Below are 27,231 nucleotides of genomic sequence, written 5' to 3'. Positions count from 1 at the left end.
AAGCCACGCTCAGCAGGATCGCTCAGCACAAAGCATCGCGAGACTCCCGTGATGTGTGCCGAGCAATTGTGCTTAAGCACGTCCCTCATCAAAAATGCCCGGTTATGCTTATATTTGATATATTTAATTTTTGAAAACTCCCAACCTGTGAAATCTTTGTCGACATCAAGGCGTAGAGAGGAACATGTACTGTCCTGCAAGATGCAGATACCATCGTATTGCCTCTCCTCTTTAAGATGGTTCCTTTCTACACAAAGCAGATGTTTCTACCTATGTTTTAGACCACATTGGCCTGATGCCAAGGAAAGTAGGATGCATTAAATGACTGAAATTAATGGTACATTTTGGCCTGCTTAATTTCTGTTCAGCCTGTGTGAGATTTGATGCTTTTTAGTGACCTGGTATAGTCCTGTCCAGCTCTTCAGCCTAGGAGTAATAATTCCAGTCCTAATACTGCTGTACTAAAACTCCTCGCCAAGTGTTCATATCCATGGAAAAGAACCTTGTAAATTATCAACAAAACCTTGTATGTTATCCAGGCTTTGTACACTATGCTGCTGTAAGCTTAGATATAGCAATGAGAGAACACAATTGTAAATAAATAAATAATGGTGTTCCACTAGGACACCATTATTTATTTATTTATTTATTTATTTATTTACAGTTTCTTATATAGCGCAGCAGATTCCATTGTACTTTACAATTGTAGACAGTGATAAAACAAACTGGGTAACAGACAGACTTGGAGGTAAGAGGGCCCTGCTGCAAGCTTACAATCTATAGGGACATAGGAGGACAGGCACCAGTAATAGCATGTATGAAAAAAAGAAGAGAAGTGGAGACTATGTGGGTGCACACGGCAGATAATTGTATTAGGCGTCCAACTGATATGACTCACTTAAAATTTAACTTTTATTACTATTAAATTAAAAAAGGAGATGTGCTAATTACATCTTCTCATTAGAATGATAGTGTGTGAATAAAGATAAGAAAAAGTGGTTTAAAAATATCGTGATATAGATGTTCTGTTTTGAATGAGGTTGACTAGCTTTTGGTATTTCTTCGTGTGAAATGTATCAATTAATCACACTATATCCCCTTAATTCTGGGGGACTATCTCGTTGTGAATTTTATTTATAATATTAAATGGCGCTGTTAATACGTCTCAGTGCGTTGGAGTTTGCTGAGGGCACACCAAAAATTGTGTTGAGGGCACACTTCACTTTTTTTAGTTCATAGACTGTGTGTGGGTATTAGACCTTACAGATAGTGATATTTATTGAACTGGTCCACTTGTTGGACGTGTGGTTAGGTCTCTCGATTCTATGCACTACTTAGTCATGGGATGGTGGTACACTTCATTCCTAGGCTCTTATACTGTCAATAGATTTTACACAGTGCAGATGATGATTTTTAATAAAATAATCTGCTTCTTGAGCGTGCGGTTGGATGTGATACACACACCATCCAATCTAGAAATATGAATTCCTGCAGATTTACTCTGTCAGTTCCACAGTTCCACACTTTCACAGTTATCCATGTCAGACATAGGTAATATTCTTATGTTTTATGTGGTCCTCATAACATGTACAATTCTGATATACAGTATTACTTCATGTTATTGTGGCAACTGCTACTTTCCTGTGTGTTTGTTGGTGTGCCTCTAATAAGCGATCTCTAGTGATAGTGCGCTATCACAGACTTATGTGCCTTATTGCGAGCAAACAATAAATGATATTCCGCTGTATATATCTGCCGCTCTCTTATTGTATTTTCAGTTAGCAACCACTGATTCCCCTGAATGGGGGTACATTGTTACAGGTTAAATATATTTCCTGTGACCATTAACGTATAATGCTGTGCCGTTTTTTACACTGTTTTGCATTAGTGGTTACTACTGTGATTCCCCATGCCTATGATCTCCTAGGTCAATGGGGATACATTGTTGCGGTTAGGTATTGAATTTTGTAGCAAGCCTTAATCACTTTTATGCTGCCCGTGTGTTCTCAGCGTTTAGCTGTAATAGCCGCTTGTTATATATCTGACAAATAGCGGTCACTAGCTCCCTGGACTGGGGGTACACTCTTTTACACTATGTAGTTATATTATAACATTAGGCAACCATCAATCTGTGTCGGCGCGTGTATGTGCATACCCGCTGCCCACTTCTGCCGGCACTGGTGCTGCGGTGCCTTTAATCAGAATTATGTTGCCCGTGTACTTTCAGTGTTGTACACCATACAGTTATGTTTAAACATTTAGGCAGACGTCAGTTTGTATCGGCGCCGTATATGGCCACCGTTCGGCAAGTGTATAAACACACACGCTGCCCGCTTCTGCTAGCCCTAGTACTGCGGTGTCTATTAACCACTGTTATGCTGCCCGTGTGCTTTTCAGTGTTTATTATTGTGGCCGTTTGTCATATATTCAACAGTTTGCAGTCGCTGACTCCCTGCGCTGGGGATACACTTCTTAGCAGTGTGTAATTATTTTTTAATGCTCAGGCAGACATTAGTCTGTATTAGCGTTATGTACAGCCGCCATTCAGCATGTGTGTAGAAGCACACGCTGCCCGCTTTTACCGACGCTGGTGCTGCGGTGTCAGCGCGCGTGTCTCTATCACACTTGCGTGATATAGATTAGTTCTAAACAAAAATTTAGGAATGTACCCAATGAATGTTAAAATGTATTGACTACCTTGAAATATTGTGAGCATAAGCAAGTGTGATAGAGACACGCGCGCTGACACCGCAGCACCAGCGTCGGTAAAAGCGGGCAGCGTGTGCTTCTACACACATGCTGAATGGCGGCTGTACATAACGCTAATACAGACTAATGTCTGCCTGAGCATTAAAAAATAATTACACACTGCTAAGAAGTGTATCCCCAGCGCAGGGAGTCAGCGACTGCAAACTGTTGAATATATGACAAACGGCCACAATAATAAACACTGAAAAGCACACGGGCAGCATAACAGTGGTTAATAGACACCGCAGTACTAGGGCTAGCAGAAGCGGGCAGCGTGTGTGTTTATACACTTGCCGAACGGTGGCCATATACGGCGCCGATACAAACTGACGTCTGCCTAAATGTTTAAACATAACTGTATGGTGTACAACACTGAAAGTACACGGGCAACATAATTCTGATTAAAGGCACCGCAGCACCAGTGCCGGCAGAAGCGGGCAGCGGGTATGCACATACACGCGCCGACACAGATTGATGGTTGCCTAATGTTATAATATAACTACATAGTGTAAAAGAGTGTACCCCCAGTCCAGGGAGCTAGTGACCGCTATTTGTCAGATATATAACAAGCGGCTATTACAGCTAAACGCTGAGAACACACGGGCAGCATAAAAGTGATTAAGGCTTGCTACAAAATTCAATACCTAACCGCAACAATGTATCCCCATTGACCTAGGAGATCATAGGCATGGGGAATCACAGTAGTAACCACTAATGCAAAACAGTGTAAAAAACGGCACAGCATTATACGTTAATGGTCACAGGAAATATATTTAACCTGTAACAATGTACCCCCATTCAGGGGAATCAGTGGTTGCTAACTGAAAATACAATAAGAGAGCGGCAGATATATACAGCGGAATATCATTTATTGTTTGCTCGCAATAAGGCACATAAGTCTGTGATAGCGCACTATCACTAGAGATCGCTTATTAGAGGCACACCAACAAACACACAGGAAAGTAGCAGTTGCCACAATAACACGAAGTAATACTGTATATCAGAATTGTACATGTTATGAGGACCACATAAAACATAAGAATATTACCTATGTCTGACATGGATAACTGTGAAAGTGTGGAACTGTGGAACTGACAGAGTAAATCTGCAGGAATTCATATTTCTAGATTGGATGGTGTGTGTATCACATCCAACCGCACGCTCAAGAAGCAGATTATTTTATTAAAAATCATCATCTGCACTGTGTAAAATCTATTGACAGTATAAGAGCCTAGGAATGAAGTGTACCACCATCCCATGACTAAGTAGTGCATAGAATCGAGAGACCTAACCACACGTCCAACAAGTGGACCAGTTCAATAAATATCACTATCTGTAAGGTCTAATACCCACACACAGTCTATGAACTAAAAAAAGTGAAGTGTGCCCTCAACACAATTTTTGGTGTGCCCTCAGCAAACTCCAACGCACTGAGACGTATTAACAGCGCCATTTAATATTATAAATAAAATTCACAACGAGATAGTCCCCCAGAATTAAGGGGATATAGTGTGATTAATTGATACATTTCACACGAAGAAATACCAAAAGCTAGTCAACCTCATTCAAAACAGAACATCTATATCACGATATTTTTAAACCACTTTTTCTTATCTTTATTCACACACTATCATTCTAATGAGAAGATGTAATTAGCACATCTCCTTTTTTAATTTAATAGTAATAAAAGTTAAATTTTAAGTGAGTCATATCAGTTGGACGCCTAATACAATTATCTGCCGTGTGCACCCACATAGTCTCCACTTCTCTTCTTTTTTTCATACATGCTATCTAACGATAGGAGACGGGTAGCACCACCCCCATTTTTGAAACAGCGATCTAAAAACATTTCTATCTAAAAATATATTAATATAGAGAGGAAGCAGATATAAAATTTATTAATATTAGGCGTACAAAAGGAATTCAGTGCGGAACAAATTCCACTTCCCCTTTTCCCCATTTCTTATGAACCAGTAATAGCATAGCAGTCCCACCTTGTTGCAAGTACAGAAGGGAAGCTATATAATACATAAGTGCCTCAGAGGGTTATGTTAGTGGTACATAAATATGATAGGCTTGCCTGAAGAGGTGAGTTTTCAGGAAACGCTTGAAAGTTTTGAGGCTGGTAGAGCATCTTATTGTGCGTGGAAGGGCATTCCATAGGGCGGGGAAGCCTGATGAAAGTCCTGTTATAGTGAATGAGAGCTAGTAATCTGTGCAGAAGACAGACGCAGATTTTGTGCAGAGCGGAGTGGTCGAATTGGCAGATATTTAGAGATCAGTAAAGAGATATAAGTTGGTATAGAATGGTTAATAATAGCTTTTGTGTGAGTAGACGTATTTTGTATTAAATACGGTCAAATACTGGCAACCAATGGAGGGACTGGCAGAGCGGGTCAGCAGATGATAAACATCTTGCTAGGAAGATCATCCTAGCAGCAGCATTAAAAATGGATTGCAGTGGTGAGAGTCTGATCTTGGGAAGACCAGAAAAGAGACCATTGCAGTAATCAATGCGGAATATTTAGCAGTGTCTTGTGTAGGATAGGGTCGTATTTTGGATATGTTTTTTAGATGCATGTAACTTGATTTGCAGACAGATTGAATGTGGGGAACAAGAGACAGTTCAGAGTCGAGGGTGACCCCTAGGCAGCGAGCTTGTGGGGTAGGGTAGATTGTGGAGTTGTCAAGTTATAAAAATATCAGGATATTAATTGCTCTTGTCTGGTGGGAATATAATTTATTCCAGTTTTTAAATGTTGAGTTTGAGGTGGCGAGAAGACATCTAAGATGAGATGGCAGAGAGGCATTCAGAGACTTGGCCCAACACCACTGGTGACAACTCTGGGGTTGAGAGCGAGTTTTGCGTATCGTCCACATACAAGTGATAATGAAATCCGAACGAGCTGATTCATACCCCTTTCTCACAGAAAATTAAATTCCTAGGTGACCCAGGAATTTCATTAAATACACGGTCCTTTTTCTGTGTGAAAGGATCAATCCGGATCTTAAAATCCACGTCTCCGACCCTGCAAAAGACCAGGGTAGGAGGCCCAGAGTTTAAGATGCGCATCGACCCTTTCACACAGGTGAAAAACCTGTGTAATAGAGGAAATCTCTATAAATTTTAGACCCTGAGATTTCCTCTCCTGTGTCTGACCGCGACGGCCGATTTTAACCTGGCGCTTGAAGAGCCAGGTAATTACCAGTTTATTCGGCCACTGCTGTGTGAAATCTGTGTTAAGGTGGCCATACACATGCAGATTTATCTTCAGATCATGCTGGTTGGAACAAAAACATGGTTATGGATGAGAGCAAATGAAAGTTGACCATTTGCTTGGAAATTCTGGAAACTGACAAACTGTCACTTATCCATAACCATGTTTTTGTTCCAGCCAGATCTGAAGATAAATCTTACTAGTGTATGGGCACCTTTAGTTTGCCAAGAGATGAGGTATATATTGAGAAAAGTAGAGGACCTAAAACTGAGCCTTGTGGAGCTCTGACAGAGTTAAGGCCCCCCCATACACTGAGGACAAGTCGCCCCTGAGCTTCCCCGGCAGCTCCCCGGGGGAGCTTGATAAGATTGGCACTTGATGTGCCATTTTTTACATGTGATAAATCGTCTCGCTTTATCGCATGTAAACCCGGGGAGCAGGGGGGGCTGCAGAACAGGGCTGCTGGTGGGGGGCGCTGCGGGGGACAGTGACAGAGCCGGGCAGGGGGAGGCGGGAGCTGTCAGTGCTGGAAAAAAAAGCCCATACAATGAATAGGCAGCCTGTGATTGGCTGAGCGCTCTCTCAGCCAGTCAGCAATTGGCTGAGAGAGCGCTCAGCCAATCACAGGCTGCCCATTCATTGTATCGGCTTTTTTTTTTCCCAGCGCTGACAGCTTTTCCTGCCCAGGCCTGTTACTGTCAACTCTGTGTCCCCCGCAGCACCCCCCCCCCCGCGCATTGACGGCTCCCTGCGGAGGTAGTGCAGGCAAGAACCGCAGGCGTCGCAGAGCAGAGACTTTCGTCGCGGCGGGAGAATAGAAAGAAATCTTATTCAAAAGACTGGGCGGCTGCTGATTGGCTGAGAGCTCAGCCAATCAGCGGCCGCCTGGTCTTTTGAATAGGTTTCTTTCCTATTCTCCCGCCGCGCCGACAGTCTCTGCTCTGCAACGCCTGCGGTCCCCGTCTGCACTACCTCTGCCGGGAGCCGTCAATGCGCGGAGGGGGGGGGCTGTATATAAAGATATATATCGGATCTGAACATCGTGGGTGCTAAAAAGCACCCATGATGGCTCAGATTCCGATATATCTTATGTTCTGTAGGTCCGATGCCGTGATCCGATGCGCGCGGGACCGCGCATCAGATGTCAAACACATGCGATTTTGGGCCGATTTCACCCGATTTATGGGCCCAAAGGGCCGAAATCGGCAGAAAATCGCATAGTGTATGGGGGCCTTTAGTGAAGAGGAGGTGGAGTCAGAGAAGCGAACACTGAAAGAGCGATTTATATAAGTAAGATGAGAACCAGGAAAGGGCTGGATCATTAAGACCTACTGAGTGTAGTGTAGTGAGAAAAGGCCTTTAGACTTAGCAATAACCAGATCATTCACCACTTTAGTCAGTGCTGGCTCTGTGTAGTGTTGGGAACGAAAGCCTGACTGACGTGGCTCTAATAGGTTGTGAGAGTTAAAGTGTGTGAGTCGAGAGTAGACAAGTCTCTCGAGTAGCTTGGAGAGGCATGGGAGCTGAGAGATAGGATGGTAGTTAGAGCGAGTTAGGGTCAGAATTGTGTTTTTTCAGAATGGGAGTAATCACTGCATGTTTGAGCAGAGAAGAAACTACCAGTAGCAAAAGAGAGATTGTAGATTTTATTTAAGGCTGGGATAAGCACAGATAGTTTTAAAGACTTGTTCAGGTATAGGATCAAGAGGAAAGGTAGTGGAGTAGTAGGATAAACAAGAGTGTGGATACTTTCTTTTGTGGGCTCAAATGAGGAGAACATGCCAGAGGGTTCAGGTGGAGAATTGAGTATTGAGCATACCATTTTTTCTAGAATTTTAACAATCTTGTCCTTAAAGTAGGAGGCAAGTTCTTGTGCACTGATGGTAGCCGGTGGTGGAGGAGGGGGAAGGGTACAGAAGAGACTTAAATGTGTTATAAAGTCGCTTAGGGTTGGTGGCATGAGAAGAGATGAGAGATTGGAAGTATGTTTGTTTGGCAGTGTACAAAGCTTTGCGGTAGGAGTGGTAGACAGTCTTATGTGAGGAAATCACTCAGATTTCGAGATTTGTGCCACTGGCATTCTACTTTGTGACTGATTTTGTAGTTGTTTTGTAATTTGATGTGCCACGGCTGGCATCTAATGCTGGGTACACACCAGAACGATTTGGCCTCAATCCCATCAATTTCAATGTAATTTCGACCGATTGTATGTAAATTGGGCATGTTTCGGCATGTTGTAGATCAGATTCCGATGCATGTCCCAGCTGGTCAATTGGTCGTTTTGGAGATCTTACCTGCCGCAGTCAGGATTTATAAAAGATCCCTTCAACTGGGTACAGATTGTGATCGGATCGTATGCAGATCGTGTGCTTCAACAGATCGTGCGACCATCGTCTCACGATCTGCTCACAATCATGATCGTTCTGATGTGTACACTACATGAACCTGCATGGGGTGTAGTGATCAGCTGGAGCCACTTCATCAAGGGCTGTTGCAAGAGTCTGGTACAGGTGAGAAACAGCAGAGTCAGGAGAGGTAAATGTAGAAATAGGTGAGAGCTGTTGTTGCAGAGAGGTGGAAAGTTAATAGTGTTAGTATTTCTGCAGGTTACAGTAGGCTTGCATGATTTCAGTGTCAGTGAGCTTGGGGTAATGGGGGAGAGCGAGAGGGTAATGAGATTGTGATCAGAGAGAGGAAAGGGAGTGTTAAAATCAGGCTACGGGCCAGATGCACTAAACTTCAAAAATTATACAATGGAGAGTGATACAGCCAACCAATCATTTCCTATCTGCCATGTCAAACTGTGTTTGGAAAATGTCAGGTAGGAGCTGATTGGTTGGTTGTTTATCACTCTATGATCACTTTTGAAGCTTAGTGCATCTGGTCCTGAGCATAGCCTGGTGAATACAAGGTCAAGTCAGTGGCCTTCCTTATGAGTAGGAGAGGCTGAGAGGAGGTTAGAGATAGGAGTTTGAAAGCATGCAGATTGTGGCAGTACAGATGGTGTAATGGTTAACATTACTGCCTCACAGCGCTGAGGTCATGGGTTCGATTCCCACCATGGCTCTAACTGTGCGGAGTTTGTATATTCTCCCCGTACATGCGTGGGTTTCCTCCGGGTACTCCGGTTTCCTCCCACAATCCAAAAATATACTGGTAGGCTAATTGACGCCCAACAAAAATTAACCCGAGAATGTCTGTGAGTGTATATGTGTGGTATGGAATATAGATTGTAAGCTCCACTGGGGCAGGGACTGATGTGAATGTTCAAATATTCTCTGTAAAGCGCTGCGGAATCTGTGTGCGCTATATAAGAAACTGTTAATAATAATTGTGGACTGCTAATAGCGATATTGATGATGGTGGAGATGTCAGAGGATAAGAAGTTGGGGGAGCAACTGTATTTAACAAAGCTTAATATTTCTAAAACGCTTCAGGTAACTTTTAAATTGATACAAAGCGAGTGTGTGATCATGCTCTTTGCCTTTTTTGAGTGTCTGTATGTTTAATAGCAGGGCTGGGCAATTGCGGCCCTCCAGATGTTGATGAACTACACATCCCAGGATGCTTTGCATTCGTTTTGCTATGTGGCCATGCTGAAACTGATGCAAGGCATGCTGGGGTGTGTAGTTCATCAACATCTGGAGGGCCGCAATTGCCCAGCCCTGTTTAATAGGTTACAAGAACACCATTTAATTATGTCACATAATGCCTGTATGTACAAGGACTTGAAGTTAACTCCTCACTATTTAATGGTCCTAGAAGTTGGTAAGATCTCACCTTTCTTGATCTTCTTTCCATTTAAAGTGATCTGTGTGCTGGTCTGATTGGAGGTCTGGGGGTAACACCAAGTGGAAATATTGGTGCTAATGGCGTGGCCATCTTTGAGTCGGTAAATATACCTTACATTTGTTTCATAATAATTTTGAACCTAAAATGCCTGTACACTCAAATTCCTGATTAAGCTGGACTTGCTATTTGTTTTACATGATCTAATTTAACATCGTTTATTTTTTGGGATCCTTGGTTTCATTAGTCTCGGTGGACAATTCCTTAACCGTTTTCATGCTTTACGCTAGATCAGTGGTGTACAAAACTCAGGGCCATATACTGGTTCACTCTCGGAGGCAAATTCCTTCTCAAAACCATGTGCACTGCAGGTGGGGCAGAGAGAGTTAGATTTGGTTGGGGTTTTACTTCAAAGTGAGATCTATATTGCAGTGTAAAAATAAAGCAGTCAGTATATTCCCTGCACAGAAATCAAATAACTCACCCAAATCGAATTCTCTCTGCACATGTTACATCTGCCCCCCTGCAGTGCACATGGTTTTGTCCAACTCGACAGACTTTGCCTCTGAGAGTGAAACAGAATAAGGCCCTCAGACCTTAAATGAGCACTAACAGTCAAGGTTTTCAGTATATCCATGGCTCAGCACAGGTGGTTAAATCATATTGACTGGGGTACAAATTTAGTCACCTGAGGACAAGCATGGATATACTTAAAACCTGGATGATTTGATTTTTTTTCCTCTTGTGTGAACCATAGGACTGTCTGAGCCAAAAATTTTGTGGTTAAAAGGAAAATGGACCATAACCCTATTATTGAATCCAGCTGAATTCTTCTTATCTCAATATTTGCCCTATGAAAAGAGAAATGTTCTAAGATTACTAAATGTCATGAGCATATTGAGTGATCTCATATGCTGAGATTTATACTTGTTAAAACCCCCCGAAGGGAGAAGTCAATCGTGATGCCACTTGAACTATGGCCCTTATTCTAGTTGAATCGGACGGATGCGTATTTTCGGACTGACACTGAGTGTTCTTAGCCCCGCCTAAGTTAAAGGATAGGGGAGGTATCTCTTCCATCCTGACTGAAACAAATGCATACTCATTTCAAATAATGTGACCCCTTAGTAGTTATTGGCCTGTATTTAATGCCGAGGGCGAGCGGTGACGGCGAGCAGGGCTGCCTGCTCGCCCCCACCGCTCGCCCCCACTGTATTCAACTGACCCCCCTAATTCGTAGATTCCCCCTCGCTCCGTTTTGGGAGCAAGGGGGAAACAGCGAATGTGGCTGCAGAGGCAGCGAAACCTGCGGCTAAATGCAGCGGGTTTGCTTCATTAGCCGCGGGTTTCGCTGTTTGGGGGAGGACGGCGAGGATTCCCTCGGAACGTTGAATAGGACAAGTGGCCGGCGAGCGGGTTAAACAGTGAGGATCGCTGTTTTTCACAAAGTGTCCGCAGCGCCGTACATAGAAAAACAAAAAACAAATTACAAGGTAACGTACAGGGTGTGTTGATAAAATACAGCATAAATAGGGGTATAGCTGGTAGAACTAAAATCAGCATCAGTTCTGAAGTAGGTGTCGAAATTGTCGAGGAGACTGAAGATGAAGTAGAGGAAGAACAGGGCAGGAGCACTGGTACGGTGAAGAGGTAGGGTGAGGAAGGAGGGCCCTACTCATAAGAGTTAACATACTAAAAGGAGGTGGGTGGACGAACAAAAAACAATAGGATAAGTGGAGAAGGATGGAGGGGTAGGGTAGGCAGGATAGGAGGAGCAAAAGAGGTTAGGAGGAGGAGAGATAGGCTAGTCAGAAGAAGTGGGTTTTGAGGGAGCGCTTGAAGGATTCTAATATATATATTTTTCAATGTGCTATGCTTTTTTGTGCGGCCATATTATTTCTACACATTTTTTCGTTTAATTGAAACTGGTATAAAGCAAAAAATACATTAACATTTTGTCCGTTTCTGGTAGATTGTTTTTACCGGTTGAGGAGATGTAAGCAAACTAATGGCTATGTAAGGAAACCTAGTATTCCAGTATAAATATAAAAAAAAAAATCAAACAAACCCAAGACATTATTTGTGTGGTGGGTATCATTATTGATGGGTGAGGTGTGACTAGCCTACAAAGTACCAAAAGGAAGTTTAAACCCATGTATTCTTGGAATTATATACATTATTTTAATACATGGTAGTAATTATTTTGTTGCAACTGCATGATTACAGTCCAGTAAACAAATAGCCACTTTTGACTGTTTCAGTAGTGTTTTCATTTATATTTCTGGTATTTAGTAAGACTATTAAAAAATAAATACATTTTTAGCCATTCATACCAAGTCTATTCCATGTTTAGGTACACGGCACTGCCCCGGATATTGCAGGGAAGGACTTGGCTAATCCCACTGCATTACTGATGAGCGCTGTCTTGATGTTGCGGCACATGGGGCTGCATGAACACGCCAGTAAAATAGAGACGGCGTGCTTTAACACCATCAAATCTGGAAAGGTGAGGGGTATAGTTACTTGGGAGAGGGTGATGCTGTAGTTGTTGAAAGGTATATGATCATTGATATCAGTCATGTACAGTAGTATTTAAAAACAATTTTTTAGTAAATCACTTAAATGTATTATTACTCTTATTAAAAAAAAAATGTTCCCCTCTATACCTTGCTGTATGATTTCTAAGCTTTTTATTTCCCCTCAGACTCTTACTAAAGACTTAGGCGGAAACTCCAAGTGCTCGGATTTTACAAATGAGATTTGCGGTCGGATACAGGACAGTGACTAAACTGCTCACCGGCCAGCTGATGTCACACGCACATGCTACCATGACACCATTCATCACAACCTAATCTTTTCTCTGACCGCGAGGCATGGAATATACAGAAATGCGGGAAATGTGCTGGAGATCTCTCTGATGGTGAAACAATTCCGATTATATCCCCATGTGGAACAGAAATGAGTTGACTACAGCAAATCTACAAATCAGATGAGAATGAGAGACTTTATACCTGCATCTCACTTTCCTTGTTTATCAAATAGAGAATATGTGGGATTAACATTGACTGACCTAATAATCAAGTTATCGGAGTTCTTCATGAATGTTACTGACCAGCTGAGTGCTTTATTGGATGCCTGCAGCGATAGAATACATTTATGTAGGTAAATCCACTGTATCATACCCTGAAATACTTGGAAGTGTGTCAAAATATCAAAGTTGGCGGATCCCAGAATTATATGTAACCTGCATTATATTACTCCTGCTGCATGGCTTCACTCAATCGTCTTATTTCATAGAACCATATATCTAATATATATATTAGTGTATGTGTCCAGTTTAATTTTACATCCATTTATGTATCATCTAATGTAACATCAAAACTACTCTTATTCTAGAGTGACACTCAGTACAGTATGTCACTGCTCTCATTACTGATTCCACCACCAGAGGGTGCTGCAGCACATTTTTCCATTGTGAGAAAAAGCACAGTCCAAATCAGAGGTCTCCCATATCAATGTCTTGTCTTGCCTTAATTTTCATTTCAGAAACTTTATTTATTATAATTCTGTGAGTGAATACAATCTGTGGTACTTGTGTATTATCACGGCGCCCAAGATTTCTATCGTACGGCATCGATTTGACACGATTTTTAATTGTACAGGCATCCTGATGGGTGATTACTATGTTAAATGCACCCCCATTATTAACGCCACCCCCACTATCAACGTCAACCCGAAGCGTGGGGAGTGGCGGCGGTACGCGTCCTCCGACCTTTTCATACCCCCACTATCCACGTCGGCGTGGAGCTGGTTTTAGATAGTGTGGCGAGCCACCGAGCCCGAAGCGTGGAGAGCACACGCGGATTACTTAACATGTAATCCGCGTCCCCTCGCAGGGCTCGCTGCGCTCGCCACACTATCTAAAATCAACTCCATGCCGACGTGGATAGTGGGGGTATGAAAAGGTTGGAGGACGCGTACCGCCGCCCCTCGCGGGCTCGCTCTGCTCGCTACGCTTCAGGGTGGCGTTAACAATGGGGGTGCATTTAATATAGTAATCCCCCATCAGGGTGCTTGTACAATTTAAAATCGCATTGCATGCTATTTTAATGGCATGCGATGCAATATTTTATTGTACAGTGCGGGTCTTTGGACCCGAAAATCGGGTCCCATCGCTGCCGTGATAATACACAAGTACCCAATCTGTACTTCCTGTGAACTATTTGCTGATCTGCGTTTCTATTGCACTTTTTTTTATGCATAATTATTAAATGTGTAATGTGTTCCAAAGAGGTATCTGAATGTATGCTAACTAGTGAAAAGTACGCTGCTTGTGATGAGCGTAAGAAGCGGGGTTTACAGTTATTCTTTACATTTGCAGACTCTGCTTTGTGGCTAGGCATTATGTATAAACCGCTTGGGTTTTGCTACAGATGTATGTGAAGTAAATAAAACCATTTCTAGTGCAGTGGACATGTCTGACTACTACTTTTCCATTAAATATCATTTTGAATTTTAAATAAAGCATGTTAAAACATTTTTCAACATAATAATGATATCTACTTACTGCACACCTACTAGTAGGTGTCCAGGGTAAACAAAAATAGTCTTTAAAGAAAAAAAAAAATTACCGGCATTCTTTTTACACATTATGGGGCAGATGTATTAAGCCTTAACAAGAGATAAATGCAAGGGTGATAAAGAGAGATAAATGTCCAGCCAATCGGCTCCTAACTGCCACGTTACAGGCTGTGTTTGAAAAAAGTCAGTAAGGAGCTGATTGGCTGGATGTTTCTCTCTTTATCACCCTTGCATTTATTTCTCGTTAATTCTTAATACATCTGCCCCAATGTGTATGTTCACATAAAAACTTTTTAGAATAGTACTTCAATGTGTGTGTGTGTTATGGCTGCAGTTTTATTTTGAGGTATAGTGTATAAGAAAATTGATGAGTCCTACAACACAGGTGCAGAATGTTAACCCCCCCCCCCCCCCCCCAGTACAGCATGCAAATATAAACACCCCTCATATCGAATGACGGACAGACAGTCTGGATCCGACTGTTAGTATACCAACATCGGAATCCTGACTGTTCAAATCCCCAACATTCGGGATTCTGACTGACCGGGACTATTCTCCCTTTTGGGGTTTCACGACCCCCATAAAGGGAGAACAGAACCTGTGGCAAGCACAGTAAGCCACCGAGCTCACAAGTGTCTTTCCACTCACCACCTGTCTGAGTACTGGTGGTCAGGATTTCGATGTCTGTATTCTGACCGCTGAAATCCTGATTGTCGGGCCATGGTACCACACCCCTCATATGGCTCATGGTTTTTCAGCTCTATCAACTGCAATGCTTTTTAAAAATCCATTCTTTTTGTATTCCTTTGTCTTGAGAAGACCTACAGTAGATATCGAAAGTTTGGTAGTTACTTTAAGGCTGTTCTGTTTGAATCCTGGATTGGAATGTAAAGCAGTTTTGTTGTTTTAGTAAGACAGGACACATATTTTCTTTGCCTTTTATTATTAGGGTTTTTGTCTAACAGATTTAGTTTACATGATTCTACCAGATATTTCTGTGTTTTTATTAAACAGTAGGTGCACATTTTATTCCAGCAGTGTGCAGTTTTGAACATAGTTAAAGTTCTATTTCTTGATAGATGAGTTGATGAGGATGATTATACTTGCTAACCTTGTTATAGGCTGATTGTGGACTCCGAAGGAATGGCAGGAATTCAGCACCCTAGTGACGCTGCACCTTCCCTGTTATATTGCATAAAATGCCTCCACCACGTCTCCATACTTTTCCAAGATAACATGCCGCTTTATTTTCATTGTTGGACCTAAAATAAATGGAAACGCCTCCATGAGAAAGCTGGCACAGTTAGGTTTATCCACAATAATATACAATGCATTTCTGTCATCTGTGAGTCTTAACATAAAAACCAGTAATAGACATCATTTGGAGAAAGAACAGGATAATGTTACTTGGCAAATGTATGTTCTCACCCATTTCGCCTCCATTTATTGTGAAATCCTTGGCCAGGATTGCCCATTTCTGTATACACTGGGCATTTGACACTGCTTTTCTGTTGACCTTGTCTATACCTTCCTGAATAGCTCTGTGCACTGGCTGGTCCTTCTGCACCACAATCTCAGACACTGTTTTGGCCTTACTGCCAGCTTCCTGACAAAACCGTATCGCTTCCTGGGTCAAGTGATCCATTGGCTCCAAAGTGTCTGGGTCCACAGTGCTCTGGTGAGAAGAATTGTAAGGTGTACTGCATGCTATCAATGGCGAGCTTTAGCTGCTAGATGGAGTATGATACCTTGAGGGTGAGAAGCATTGACAGAAATTTCCTTCTATCTCCAATCAGTACTGCATTGCTCACTATCGGTATAGATCTCTTTACAGCGTCTTCTATGAGGATGGGTGGTACATTCTCACCACCAGCAGTGATTATCAGCTCTACTTGGACAAAGCAGAATTCATATGTAAACATACATCATGCTGGGTAATATTTTAGATTTAATCCATGACATCATCTATATATATATATGTCTAGTGTCCTTGAGTCTTCGAAACACTGCCATCTGCTGGCAGAGTGTGAAATTACATCTTTCTCACACATGCACACAGAAGGTAGCAGACTAGCTTTCCAAGCTTTTGCTTCCTGCAGGCTTACTAGTAGTCAATATTTATGTAAAGAAACTTGCAGCAGTGTAATGAAAAAATAATTTTAACTCATTTGATTAATGTGTGTTATACCCCTTTCCCCCTGCAGCTCATAAATGGTAAACGGGTAGAGCTGCAGTGGGAATGCTCCAGGTTACTTTACCCCTTTAACAAATACTGGTATTTGTTAAACGGGTATAAAGCAGAGTTTTACCCATTTAAGAGCTGTTTTTTTGCCAGTGGGAAAGGCTCTTAAACGGTATTTAGTAATAATAATAAAGGTTAGGAACATGATTGGCTTCCTTGCATGTGATGACTGTACAGTGGGGCAAGAAAAGTCCATTTATATGACAGCCTATGTTTACAATGGCTTTAAATGGGTTGCTTTGTGGTTTAAACGGGTACAATGTGAATGTGAAAACAGTATTTAAACAGCAATTTACCGTTACAAATAACTGGTAATTACCCATTTAGGCAGTGGGAAAAGCAGCATTAGATTTATCAAAGCTTGGACAGTGATAAAGAAGAAAGTACAAACTAATCCGCTTTTAACTGCCATGTTACGGGCTGTGTTTTATAAATGAAAGGAGTTGATTGGCCGGCATTTTATCTCTCTCCAAGCTTTGATACTGTAAATCTCCCAGAGGTGCAGATTTATTAAGCACGGTGAAGTGATAGTTTTTTTTTTTTTTTTATCACCGGCCAATCGGCTCCTAACTGAAGTTACAGGCTTGGTTTGAAAAATGACAGGTAGGAGCTGATTGGCTGGTAATAAAAACCAGACACTTTACCACTTCACTGAGCTTAATAAATCTACCCCAGAGTCACTTGCACCACTTCTAACTTTCTTAAGCCAGATACTCTATCTATTCACTGAAAGTCTGTCCGACCTTTAAAAGGACTGTACCTTTGAGTCTACCCGTCACCTGTAGAAAGCCTTCAGCATCCATCTTCCCAATGTCTCCTGAGTGTAACCACCCTTCCTCATCAAAAATGTCTTTAGTTTTGTCCTCCATATTTAAGTAACCCATAAATACCGTCCGACCCCAGAAACAGATTTCTCCATTGCCATCTGAGTCCTTGTTGGCAAGTTTCATTTGGCATCCAGGAACAGCCTTACCACAACTGTAATAAGAAATTATTTCATGAATAAAGTACAGAAGTAAATAATGTAACTTGTCAAAGCTTTACTGCAGCGCACAGCTTGATAGGGTTCTGTGAACACACTGCTGCATGTCTGACCCTTGTAGTAGTGTGAGACTCTAATCCCCTTCATGGGTGCTATTTAATGTTATGTGTTTTTTGAACCAGACTTGTGTTAGTACATTTTTTTATTATTAACATCACTTCACATCACTTTATAGATATAACGCCAACACATTCCATTGCCCTTTGCAATTGAAACCAAAACAGACTACAAGTGGCATTCCCAGTCAGAGCAAAGTAGGGCATACTTTACACCAGTGGTCTGGGGTATGAGCTACTCGAGACATAATAAACCGCCTGAAGAGCTACAAAAAAAAAAATCTGCATAATAATCGAAAAATGCCCTTTACACATTATGCCACATACTGCAATGCCCCAGACACAATATGCCACACACTACAATGTCCAATATTCCACATACATACCGCCGAACACTGAAGGCAGAGGAGAAGGGACATCGGCACGTGCCCAAAATTAGGGGGTATGACCTACTATTGTACTCCTGCGAGGTAGGATAAGATCCCCCATTCTTTCCGCTGTGGGGCATGGCCAGCACTATCTCAAATAAAAGTGCATTGCTAAAGTAGTAGGCAATTTTATCTAAAAGGATCTAACAGCAATATAAATAGGAATCTTACCAATGAAAGCGATGGGCGTGAGGTCCAGACATAACATGTGGTCCAGTTGTCTCACTCATGCCATATGCTTCATACAGTGTAATATTGAGACCCAGAAAGAATTCCAGTGTTTCCGTGGAGATTGGAGCAGCACCCGAGAAATGTTTCTGGCAGCGAGAAAATCCCAGCATCTTGCGGATTTTTGACAAGACCAATAAATCCGCCACAGCTGGGAGAAAGATCTTCAGTTCCCCACTAAGAACACGACAGCCACTGATTACATCTTTCAGTAAACATTCACTTGTCAATTAATATGCATACCATTCATCAGCAGTATTTATTAATACATTGGTTGTGAATCTTCTGTGGCATGTTAGGTTGATAGGAACATACATAGACACGAATGGCAGAATTGGTGAAGGAAAGTGCTAATTTGTTAGTAACTGGTACAAATATAGAAGATTTCTAAGGAATATTTGGTACTTGTGTACTTGGATTCAGTATTGAATCCCGGCGGTCGGGATCCCGGCGTTCAGAGTCCCGACGCCGGAATCCCGACAGCCGAAATGCCGACAAGGGGGGGGACGCAGCGGGCCCGGTGCCTCGCTACGCTCGGCACACTAATTTATTCTCCCTCCAGGGGTGTCATGGACACCCCAGGAGGGAGAATGTGTCGGCATTTCGGCGGTCGGGATTCCGGCGTCGGGATTCTGAACGCCGGGATTTTAACTGCATCCCGTGTACTTTCACGGCTCCCATCGCATGCCATTGCATGCCAAATTTAGTGGCATGCGATATTTGCATTTTTAGCATCCAAATGCATTGAAATTAGTATCAAACATGTTCAATGGCCCCCAAATGTCATTTTTGAGGCTGTACCATCCCCACTATCAACCCGAACCTGAAGCGTGGCGAGCGCAGCGAGTGGCGGCGGTACGCGTCCTACGACCTTTTTATACCCCCACTATCCACGTCGGCATGGAGTTGAGAATAGAAAGTGTGGCAAGCGCAGCGAGCCCGAAGCGTGGCGAGGGGACGCGGACACCTGTGAAGCCCGCGAGGGGACGCGTATACCTGTGAAGGTATCAGTGTCCCCTCGCTGCGCTTGCCACGCTTTGGACTCGGTGGCTTGCTTCGCTCGCCACACTTTCTATTCTCAACTCCACGCCAACGTGGATAGTGGGGGTATGAAAAGGTCGTAGGACGCGTACCGCCGCCCCTCGTGGGCTCGCTGCGCTCGCCACGCTTCGGGTTTGCGTTGATAGTGGGGGTGGTACAGCCTCAAAAATGACATTTGGGGGCCATTGAACAGGTTTGATACTAATTTCAATGCATTTGGATGCATTTCTGTTAAAAATCGCATGCGATGCGATTTTTTACTATACGATGGACATCGTGGGAGCCGTGATTGTACACAAGTACCGAATATTTTTACAAACAATAAGCATATTGGTTACAACAAATGTAAAAAAACAAGGTTCACTCCATCAAATGAGTTTTATGCAATTAATATAATTGAATAAGATATTTTTATTCCAGAAAAAAATGTAATATATGGAAGTTGTATGATTTTCTCATAATTACTCATTATGCTAAATATCAGCAATCACAGTTTACAAAGTGGAATACATACTGATGACCGGGGTTCAAAATACTGACACCGGCATTCCGAAGAAAGGGATCCCAACAGGTTCAGGGAAGTATACTTACCCTCCCCCTGCCCCCCTAAACCTCCCTTCTAGAAGCCTGACCCTAACCCTCCATGCTAGTGCCTAACCCTGAAGCCGCCACCTAAACCTGTCCCCGTCTAAGTGCCTAACCCTCCATACCTGCAGCCTAACCCTACCCCACCAGCCTAACCTTAAATCCCCACCCGGCATACTTATGTTTGGCAGTAGTTGGGAAGCAGCATCATAATCCTGCCATCCTGACCATCGGGGTCCTGAACATGCAGGTGGACTGTGTTATATATAAATTGCTATTTCTTTAAAAACTTGGGTCAGCACTAGTGCTCATCATAAGTGTAACTAGTGCAAGGTTCAGATTAATTCACTTTTGTTGTTTTCAAGTTTGTTATTATGTAATTAAGAAAGTAAGGATATTATTATTGTTTTCCTTTAATACATCAGGATACGATGTTACAATGAATGTATGTAGAATGTTTAGTTATAGTATATGTATCTCATACTTCCTTGATGGGGCGAGGTTCTTCTCCAAGCTAACAGACATTGCCCAGGACAGCATTTTTCTCCGGACTGCTCCTGCTTGTGCTGACACGTCTTTAAGGCGCTCCATGATCTTCTCCCACACTCTTGGCACCCCCATGTGCGATGTAGGCTGTGCCTCCCTCAGTGTGTCCACCAGTGTCCCCTGTTGCCCAAATAACAGGACAAATATTTTATCAACAGGAAAAGTTTCATAGATAAAAAATAGTGTCTGTCAGATTTATCATGGCCCAAGAAACTATAAGGTGGTATAAACCAAGGGCTCAAAATGGGACCAGAACAAAATGCCATACAGATATCTGGACTATACATATCTATTATGATATGGTAATAAATATCAATACTGTTACATGCTGGGACATAGCCAAAACTTTGTGGTGGTCCCTGTCCCAGTGCTTCCAGAGAGGTACTTCTCTGCAGCAGTTGTTCATTTTTTACACCATAGTAGTGTCAGAGCCTGTGCAGCATGACCTTTAACATCCCGTCATACAGCCGCACAACCTAGTTGCTGAGCAGCGCCTGAGCCTAGCGCAGCTGGTGCTCAGCGCTGCATGGTAGAAAAGGTGCACATTTTAATCTTAAAATCCCCAGAATAGGAGTCTCCAGACCCAAGAATGAAACCCTGGCAAACATTGCCCTATAGCCTGGGATCCCACAGATCCTGATCCCTGAATCCTTACAAACAGCTTCTGTCAGTTTTCTAGAACAGTTTGTGAAATGATAGTTTGACTGGGAATTGGTTTCTTTGGGGAACTTCCCCACCTGCTTTCTATCTAAGGCTTCATGCGTCCCACTCGCTGGGGTACCGTATATTTACTAAGGTGCAGGATTTTAGAAGCCCATAGCAATCAATCACATTCTACTTATGATTAGACATTAGTAGAGGTATCCAGTTGCAGTGCCCCTTACCATTATAACTTTTACTACACACCACTCACTGCAAATAAAATACCACACCATTGAGCATGCACCCAAGTGTATAAGGTAATTATGAAACACTGGTATGTAGTTAGGGGTCCCCCTAACCACATTTTTTAACACACTTTGAGCATCCATTTATTAACATTATTTTAATTAAATTAATGGAAAAAAGGTTGTTTTCACAACCTTTGAATTATTTTATTACCCCCTAAATGCATTATAAAATCAGAGAGCCCTGTGATAAAAACTAGAGATTCAGCTGGCAAATCATTCTGCTCACATTAAATTGGAGGTTCTGCAGAGCTTTCTCTGTCCCTAAGCAGTCTATAGATGGGTCAGGGTGATCAGCTATGTGTGTTCAAACAAAGAACACACAAACTGATCACTGTGTAAAAAAAAAAAAAAAGTCATGCTCAACTCCACAGGGTCCAGTGATCAGTGCCGGTCTTTGAGGCTCCCTGTTGCTCTGTGACCTCTGTAAAGAGACACTGCAAAATGGCAGCTCACTTTACAGCAGCAGGGTTCACAAATGGAGGAAACCCTGGAGACCAGCAGTGCTGCAGGAGCTGATCCCCAGGTGGTGAGTAAGATCAGAGGTGGAGGGCCATTGCAACGGGGAGGGGGTGCCAATGGTGGTGGTAGCGGTGACATGTCCCAAAGATAAGGAAACTAGTGAAGGATCCAAATTTGGCCACATCTATGACTGAAACCGAATCTGAAGAGTTATGTGTCTGTCATTCAAAATTTTTAGGCAATTACAAGCCAGACAATTATCAGGAATTAGTCCGCAACATGCTAAAATGCTTCTATAAAGTAGGTTCCAACATGATTTTTGCACATACATTTAGATCACTTCCCGTCCAATCTAGGACATTTAAGTGACGTTGTTTAATTCGTTTTTCATAAATATTAAGGACGTACAGTATGTATATCTCAAAAAATAGAGACAATTGAAAAATAAGCAAGGCATATTCATTGATACGTCCGTGCGATGTAGTCAATTATGGCATTGCGAGTTGAGCTGATATTATCACAGCAAATCCATATCCTCAGATGCAGATGGTGATAAATCGGCTTCATAGTTGTTTTATCATGTCTGGATACAATATAATAGCCAAGCTTAATATGTACATCTTGTTGGGTAAAGTGTATGTAGATTAATGGATCGACAATGGATAAATAGACAAGGAACAGATTGACAATGATAGTTCGACAGGGTCATTATATCAACAGTATTGACGTTGACTGTAACTTTAGATTGACATTACTTTATCTATGTCTGCCATTTATTAGTTGGTCTTTATTGCTTTGTGTCTATGTCAAGTCATGTCATGTTTATCCTTTGTGTTGACGATGTTCTGAACCTGTCAACCTTTTTGTTTTCAAATAAATGTTGATCTTTCCAATGATGATCTTCATCATGACGATCTGTCATCTGGGTATCGGGTAATGCACCAATATCCCCAAAGTTTTCTGAGTTTATTTTCTTTTGCATACCTTAAGAGCATCTGGATTTGCAAAGTAGATATGTTCTCCCGATTTGATGCCAGTCCACAGGTCATATATTTGGGCAGCAATGTGACTGAGTGGTAGGTAACTGACAATAGACTCCTGTTGGATTTCAGCAGGCTGCATATCCCCAGCACGACTGGCATTATCCGCTGTCCAGGTGATCTGTGTGAGAGAGTAATCTAAGATAGAACTAAATGCCATTCTACCAAATAAATATGTATTAGTACTTAACATTGTTTCTAACACTGAAGAATGCTGTTTGTGCTAAGCTGAACAAAATATTGATAAACGGGTAATGATTACTGTGCAATGAATAAGCACACTTAAGAAATGTGTTAATACAAGCTTCATTAGCAACTAGTACAAACAAGCACTGTATTAGTAATCTGGTATATAAAAAAGGAATACATTATATCAAGTGTAGTATTTAGAGGGAAAAATACCAAATCTGAGCAGGAAAAGTGGCTATTTAGCACTTTACACACATCACAATGTTTATAAAAGAACTAATAAAGCATTTGATTTCAGCTATTTCATCACACTTGTAGTGACATTACTGGCCATACCCTGCATTTAATCCTCCCCATCTAGATGAAACATTTGTGTTACCTAGGAGGCTGCAAGTCAGATACTCAGTCATGGACAGAGTTTTCCCTGTAGCTGAGTGATGTACATTAGAGGAGATCGATATTTGCAATAGCATATTAAATGGGGCAGCATGTCCAATACAAATAGTTTTGACATACTATATATATTATTGAGTATAGTTTCAAAAAGGCTTTTATATATTATTGTCTAATACTGCCTTTACTTCACATTTACCAAATTAAAGTAAATTCTGTCCAATATACTCTTGTGATACAGTATATGATAAATGTACTTCATAAGGTGATTTAATTTTGCTGTGTACCAAAACTATATACTATGCAGTATACCAAATAAATATTACTTTGCTTATACCTCTTTCAGATAAAAAAAAAGGACCAGAGAATTTGACGGAGCAAGCTGGGTCACCCTGGGTCCTTTCTCTGTGTAAAAGAGTCAACCCAGGTGGAAACCGAGTTGACTGCTGTATAATACCAGGGGTGGATTTAGGGGTGAGGACACCCCTAGGCACAACAATGACCCCATAATGCCCTCTCCCTAATTGTATTATTTTTATTGATTACTTATAAGCCCTCATTTGATAATAGCCAATTTAATGGATTAATAAAAAAGCCACTTACTGTGACTTTTTTTTTTTTATTATGTATACATATTTTCTAGGTAGGACAGTTTACAGGGGCAGTATCTGCATGTCCTATCCATTTACTCTCTATTCAAGATGGAATATGGTACAGTACATTTCAGGCTGACCGTACTATCACAAACATCCAAGTGCCACCCCCAAACATGTACCGCCCAGTACCAGATTAAGCTTTCGGGGGGCCCGGGGCACTTGTCATTACTGGCCGCAAACTGCATGGGAGAATATACACTGTCAAAACACAGAGTAAAGGCAGTATAAACTTGGTCAATGGGTAACTGCAGGGTATATATATATATATATATATATATATATATGTATATGTGCATGAGGTTAGCACTCCAGGAATTGCCAGAGCTAGCTGTCAGCTAGGAAAGAGACATTAAGCAAAATCCGGTGCCTTCCATTAAAGAACAGTGTGTAGACACTGTTCAGTGCTATATCAGGGTGGGGGGCGCGGCACTCAGAAATAAAGAGGCAGACAGGCGGCGTTTGATCCCGACGTTTTTTTACGAAGGTGCAGCAAACCAGTTCTTTGCTGCACCTTGATAAAAAAAACCTACGGGTTTTGAAACGTTGGGATCAAACGCTGCCTGTCTGCCTCTTTATTTCTGAGTGCCGCCGCCCCTTACCCTGATTATATATATATATATATATAGAGACTCACACTCACCCCATCCACGGCAGCGGCAGAAAGAGCAAAAACGAATCAGCACTCAAGTTCAAGTGAAATAAAGATGAAGTGTATTTACAATACAGGCATGTTAAAGCAACAGTGCAGACAGCTGTCCCAACAGCTGTTTCAACTGGGGTGTCCCGGTTTTCATCAGGGCTGACACATAGTAGCTGGGAGGCAATATATATACATAAAGAAAAGGCGCCAGTCCCTCCTTCAATGACCCTGTCAGCTGGTCCCAGCGGCAGGGACAGCAGTGACTGACAGCTGTACTCAGACAGCTGCGTGCTGCGGGGGTGTCGTCAGCTCTATGACGAGTATGTGGGTGTCAGCTACTCCATCTATCCTATGTGAGCGGCTTTATGGGATACATGGCTGCTTGTACCTGCCTTGATGCATGCTGCCACAAGTTATCATATGCGATCCTCTTATCGGTCATCTATTGGATGCATTATCACTGCAATATATGATAGAAATTTATTGCAAGATTGCAAGTAATTATCGCCTGGTGTGTAGTGACCAGATTGCATGTTATTGTTGCCTGGTGCTTATTGGTGACCCAGTATTCCGCATAGCCATTCCATAAACAGCACACTTTGCAATTTTCCCTAGTAGAATTATTACAGACACATATTGCAAGCAACATCTGTAACACAGGGTAATTGGAGCCATCATAGAGACAATCGTCTGGACCTCCTGTCCAGTACGTGATCTGTTCACCTACATTGAACATAGAGATAGCACACTGACAATTCCTCTGTTAATTCCTCTGAGGGGTCCACATGATTGAACCCATGTACGCGATCCATCTCACACACTTGAGCGCACACATCTTCCAATCCACACAGGTTGCGCAGACCGGAGCTGCGATACTTCACTTGTGCAGACAGCCACTAACATAGGATAGAAGGAGTAGCTGACACCCACATACTCGTCATAGAGATGACGACACCCCCGCAGCACGCAGCTGTCTGAGTACAGCTGTCAGTCACTGCCGACCCTGCCGGCAGTGTATACACCTAATTGTAGGTATGTTTTTATAAAGAGTCTAAAATAGACATTGTGGGTGAGGAGTGCGTCCCGTCCAAACTGATTTCTTTTCTTTCTCTTTGTTTCAAATGTGTTAATATTAAATCAGGGGGCTGCACCCTAGCAGGTCAGGAATTGTATTTGGATAAAACTCCTGGCAGGCTGACAGTTCTTCCACCCACAAAACAATACAAACTATTACCACTAAACTTATGGTGTGGGTCTCCCAATCCCTTTCTCTCCTGCCGCTGGGACCAGCTGACAGGGTCATTGAAGGAGGGACTGGCGCCTTTTCTTTATGTATATATATTGCCTCCCAGCTACTATGTGTCACCCCTGATGAAAACCGGGACACCCCGGTTGAAACAGCTGTTGGGACAGCTGTCTGCACTGTTGCTTTAACATGCCTGTATTGTAAATACACTTTATTTCACTTGAACTTGAGTGCTGATTCGTTTTTGCTCTTTCTGCCGCTGTCCTGGATGGGGTGAGTGTGAGTCTACATAACCTTTTATGGATTTTGCACCAACCACTCTTCAAAACAGTGAGTGCCTTCCTGCCTTTTGTATTATATATATATATATATATATATATACACACACACACACACACACACACACACACATATACACCACATGAAAAGCCCATGTTTGTCCCTTTGCACCTTACTCTGTAGGACTGTAGGAGACCTCACAGTCTCAGTGCTGCCTCTGATTAAAAATCCTCCCATGACTAGGCTGCTGCTGCTGTCCTCCATGGGCCTGAGAAGCATGTAATGAGCTCCACCAATCAGAGCTCAGCACAAACCTCTCAGCCTCTGCCCTCTTGTGCAAAGTGTCATGGGACTTAGTCAACTCCCAGTAATGCACTGCACACTTGTGCAGTCAGTGTGCCTTGGCACCCCATGCTCAGCACCATTAATCATTGTCACATTGGCAGATAGGTGAAGCTGCAGCACTACCCCACTCCCATGCACAAAACCTTTAGCTAAGTTTTTTAAAATACATGCCAACCACAGGGGGCCCCTAGCTAGAGGGGGGCCCAGGGGTACTGACCCATTTTGCCCCTGCTTTAATCCAGCCCTGGTACCGCCCCCAGGCACGTGCTTCATGTGCCCGATGGGACCTTTGGCACTGTATAATACCCTTTCAGACTAGAATAAATATCCCTGATTATTGCATATGAATGCACAGCAACCCAGGATTTTGCTAAGACAGTGAGGGACTAGGAAAAATAACCAGGGTCAAGTGACACAGACTTTCAACTCGGCTTGGTAGAAGGGTTTGACTCAGTTACAGCACAGGAAGAGCCAGCGCTAGGAGATGATCTCATCTCCCATACCCTCCAACTGTACTGATTTAGCCGGTA

At 42.4% G+C, this 27,231-nt stretch overlaps 2 protein-coding genes across 5 annotated transcripts in view; one reads left to right on the top strand and one right to left on the bottom strand.

The window, feature by feature from the left end:
- IDH3A (isocitrate dehydrogenase (NAD(+)) 3 catalytic subunit alpha) overlaps positions 1-14,223 on the top strand; it is a 28,339-nt gene extending 14,116 nt beyond the window's left edge. The window contains exons 9-11 of the mRNA XM_083183477.1: positions 9,774-9,858; positions 12,109-12,261; positions 12,460-14,223. Of these exons, the coding sequence (XP_083039603.1) occupies positions 9,774-9,858; positions 12,109-12,261; positions 12,460-12,543 (322 nt within the window). The 3' untranslated portion in view covers positions 12,544-14,223. The remainder of the gene's footprint in view (positions 1-9,773; positions 9,859-12,108; positions 12,262-12,459) is intronic.
- Positions 14,224-15,261: 1,038 nt separating this feature from the next.
- ACSBG1 (acyl-CoA synthetase bubblegum family member 1) overlaps positions 15,262-27,231 on the bottom strand; it is a 71,671-nt gene continuing 59,701 nt past the window's right edge. For all 4 annotated transcript variants that reach the window (XM_083183473.1, XM_083183474.1, XM_083183475.1 and 1 more), the window contains 7 exons: positions 22,898-23,074; positions 20,443-20,624; positions 18,276-18,509; positions 17,339-17,556; positions 16,085-16,224; positions 15,765-16,011; positions 15,262-15,598 (listed from right to left, as the gene is read on the bottom strand). In XM_083183473.1, the coding sequence (XP_083039599.1) occupies positions 15,522-15,598; positions 15,765-16,011; positions 16,085-16,224; positions 17,339-17,556; positions 18,276-18,509; positions 20,443-20,624; positions 22,898-23,074 (1,275 nt within the window). In that variant the 3' untranslated portion in view covers positions 15,262-15,521. The remainder of the gene's footprint in view (positions 15,599-15,764; positions 16,012-16,084; positions 16,225-17,338; positions 17,557-18,275; positions 18,510-20,442; positions 20,625-22,897; positions 23,075-27,231) is intronic.

This window comes from Crinia signifera, chromosome 4 (assembly GCF_055691185.1).
Source record: "Crinia signifera chromosome 4, ASM5569118v1, whole genome shotgun sequence".
Taxonomy (NCBI): domain Eukaryota; kingdom Metazoa; phylum Chordata; class Amphibia; order Anura; family Myobatrachidae; genus Crinia; species Crinia signifera.
The sequence above is the reverse complement of the archived record's forward strand: the minus strand, read 5'-3'. Positions and strand labels throughout refer to the sequence as shown.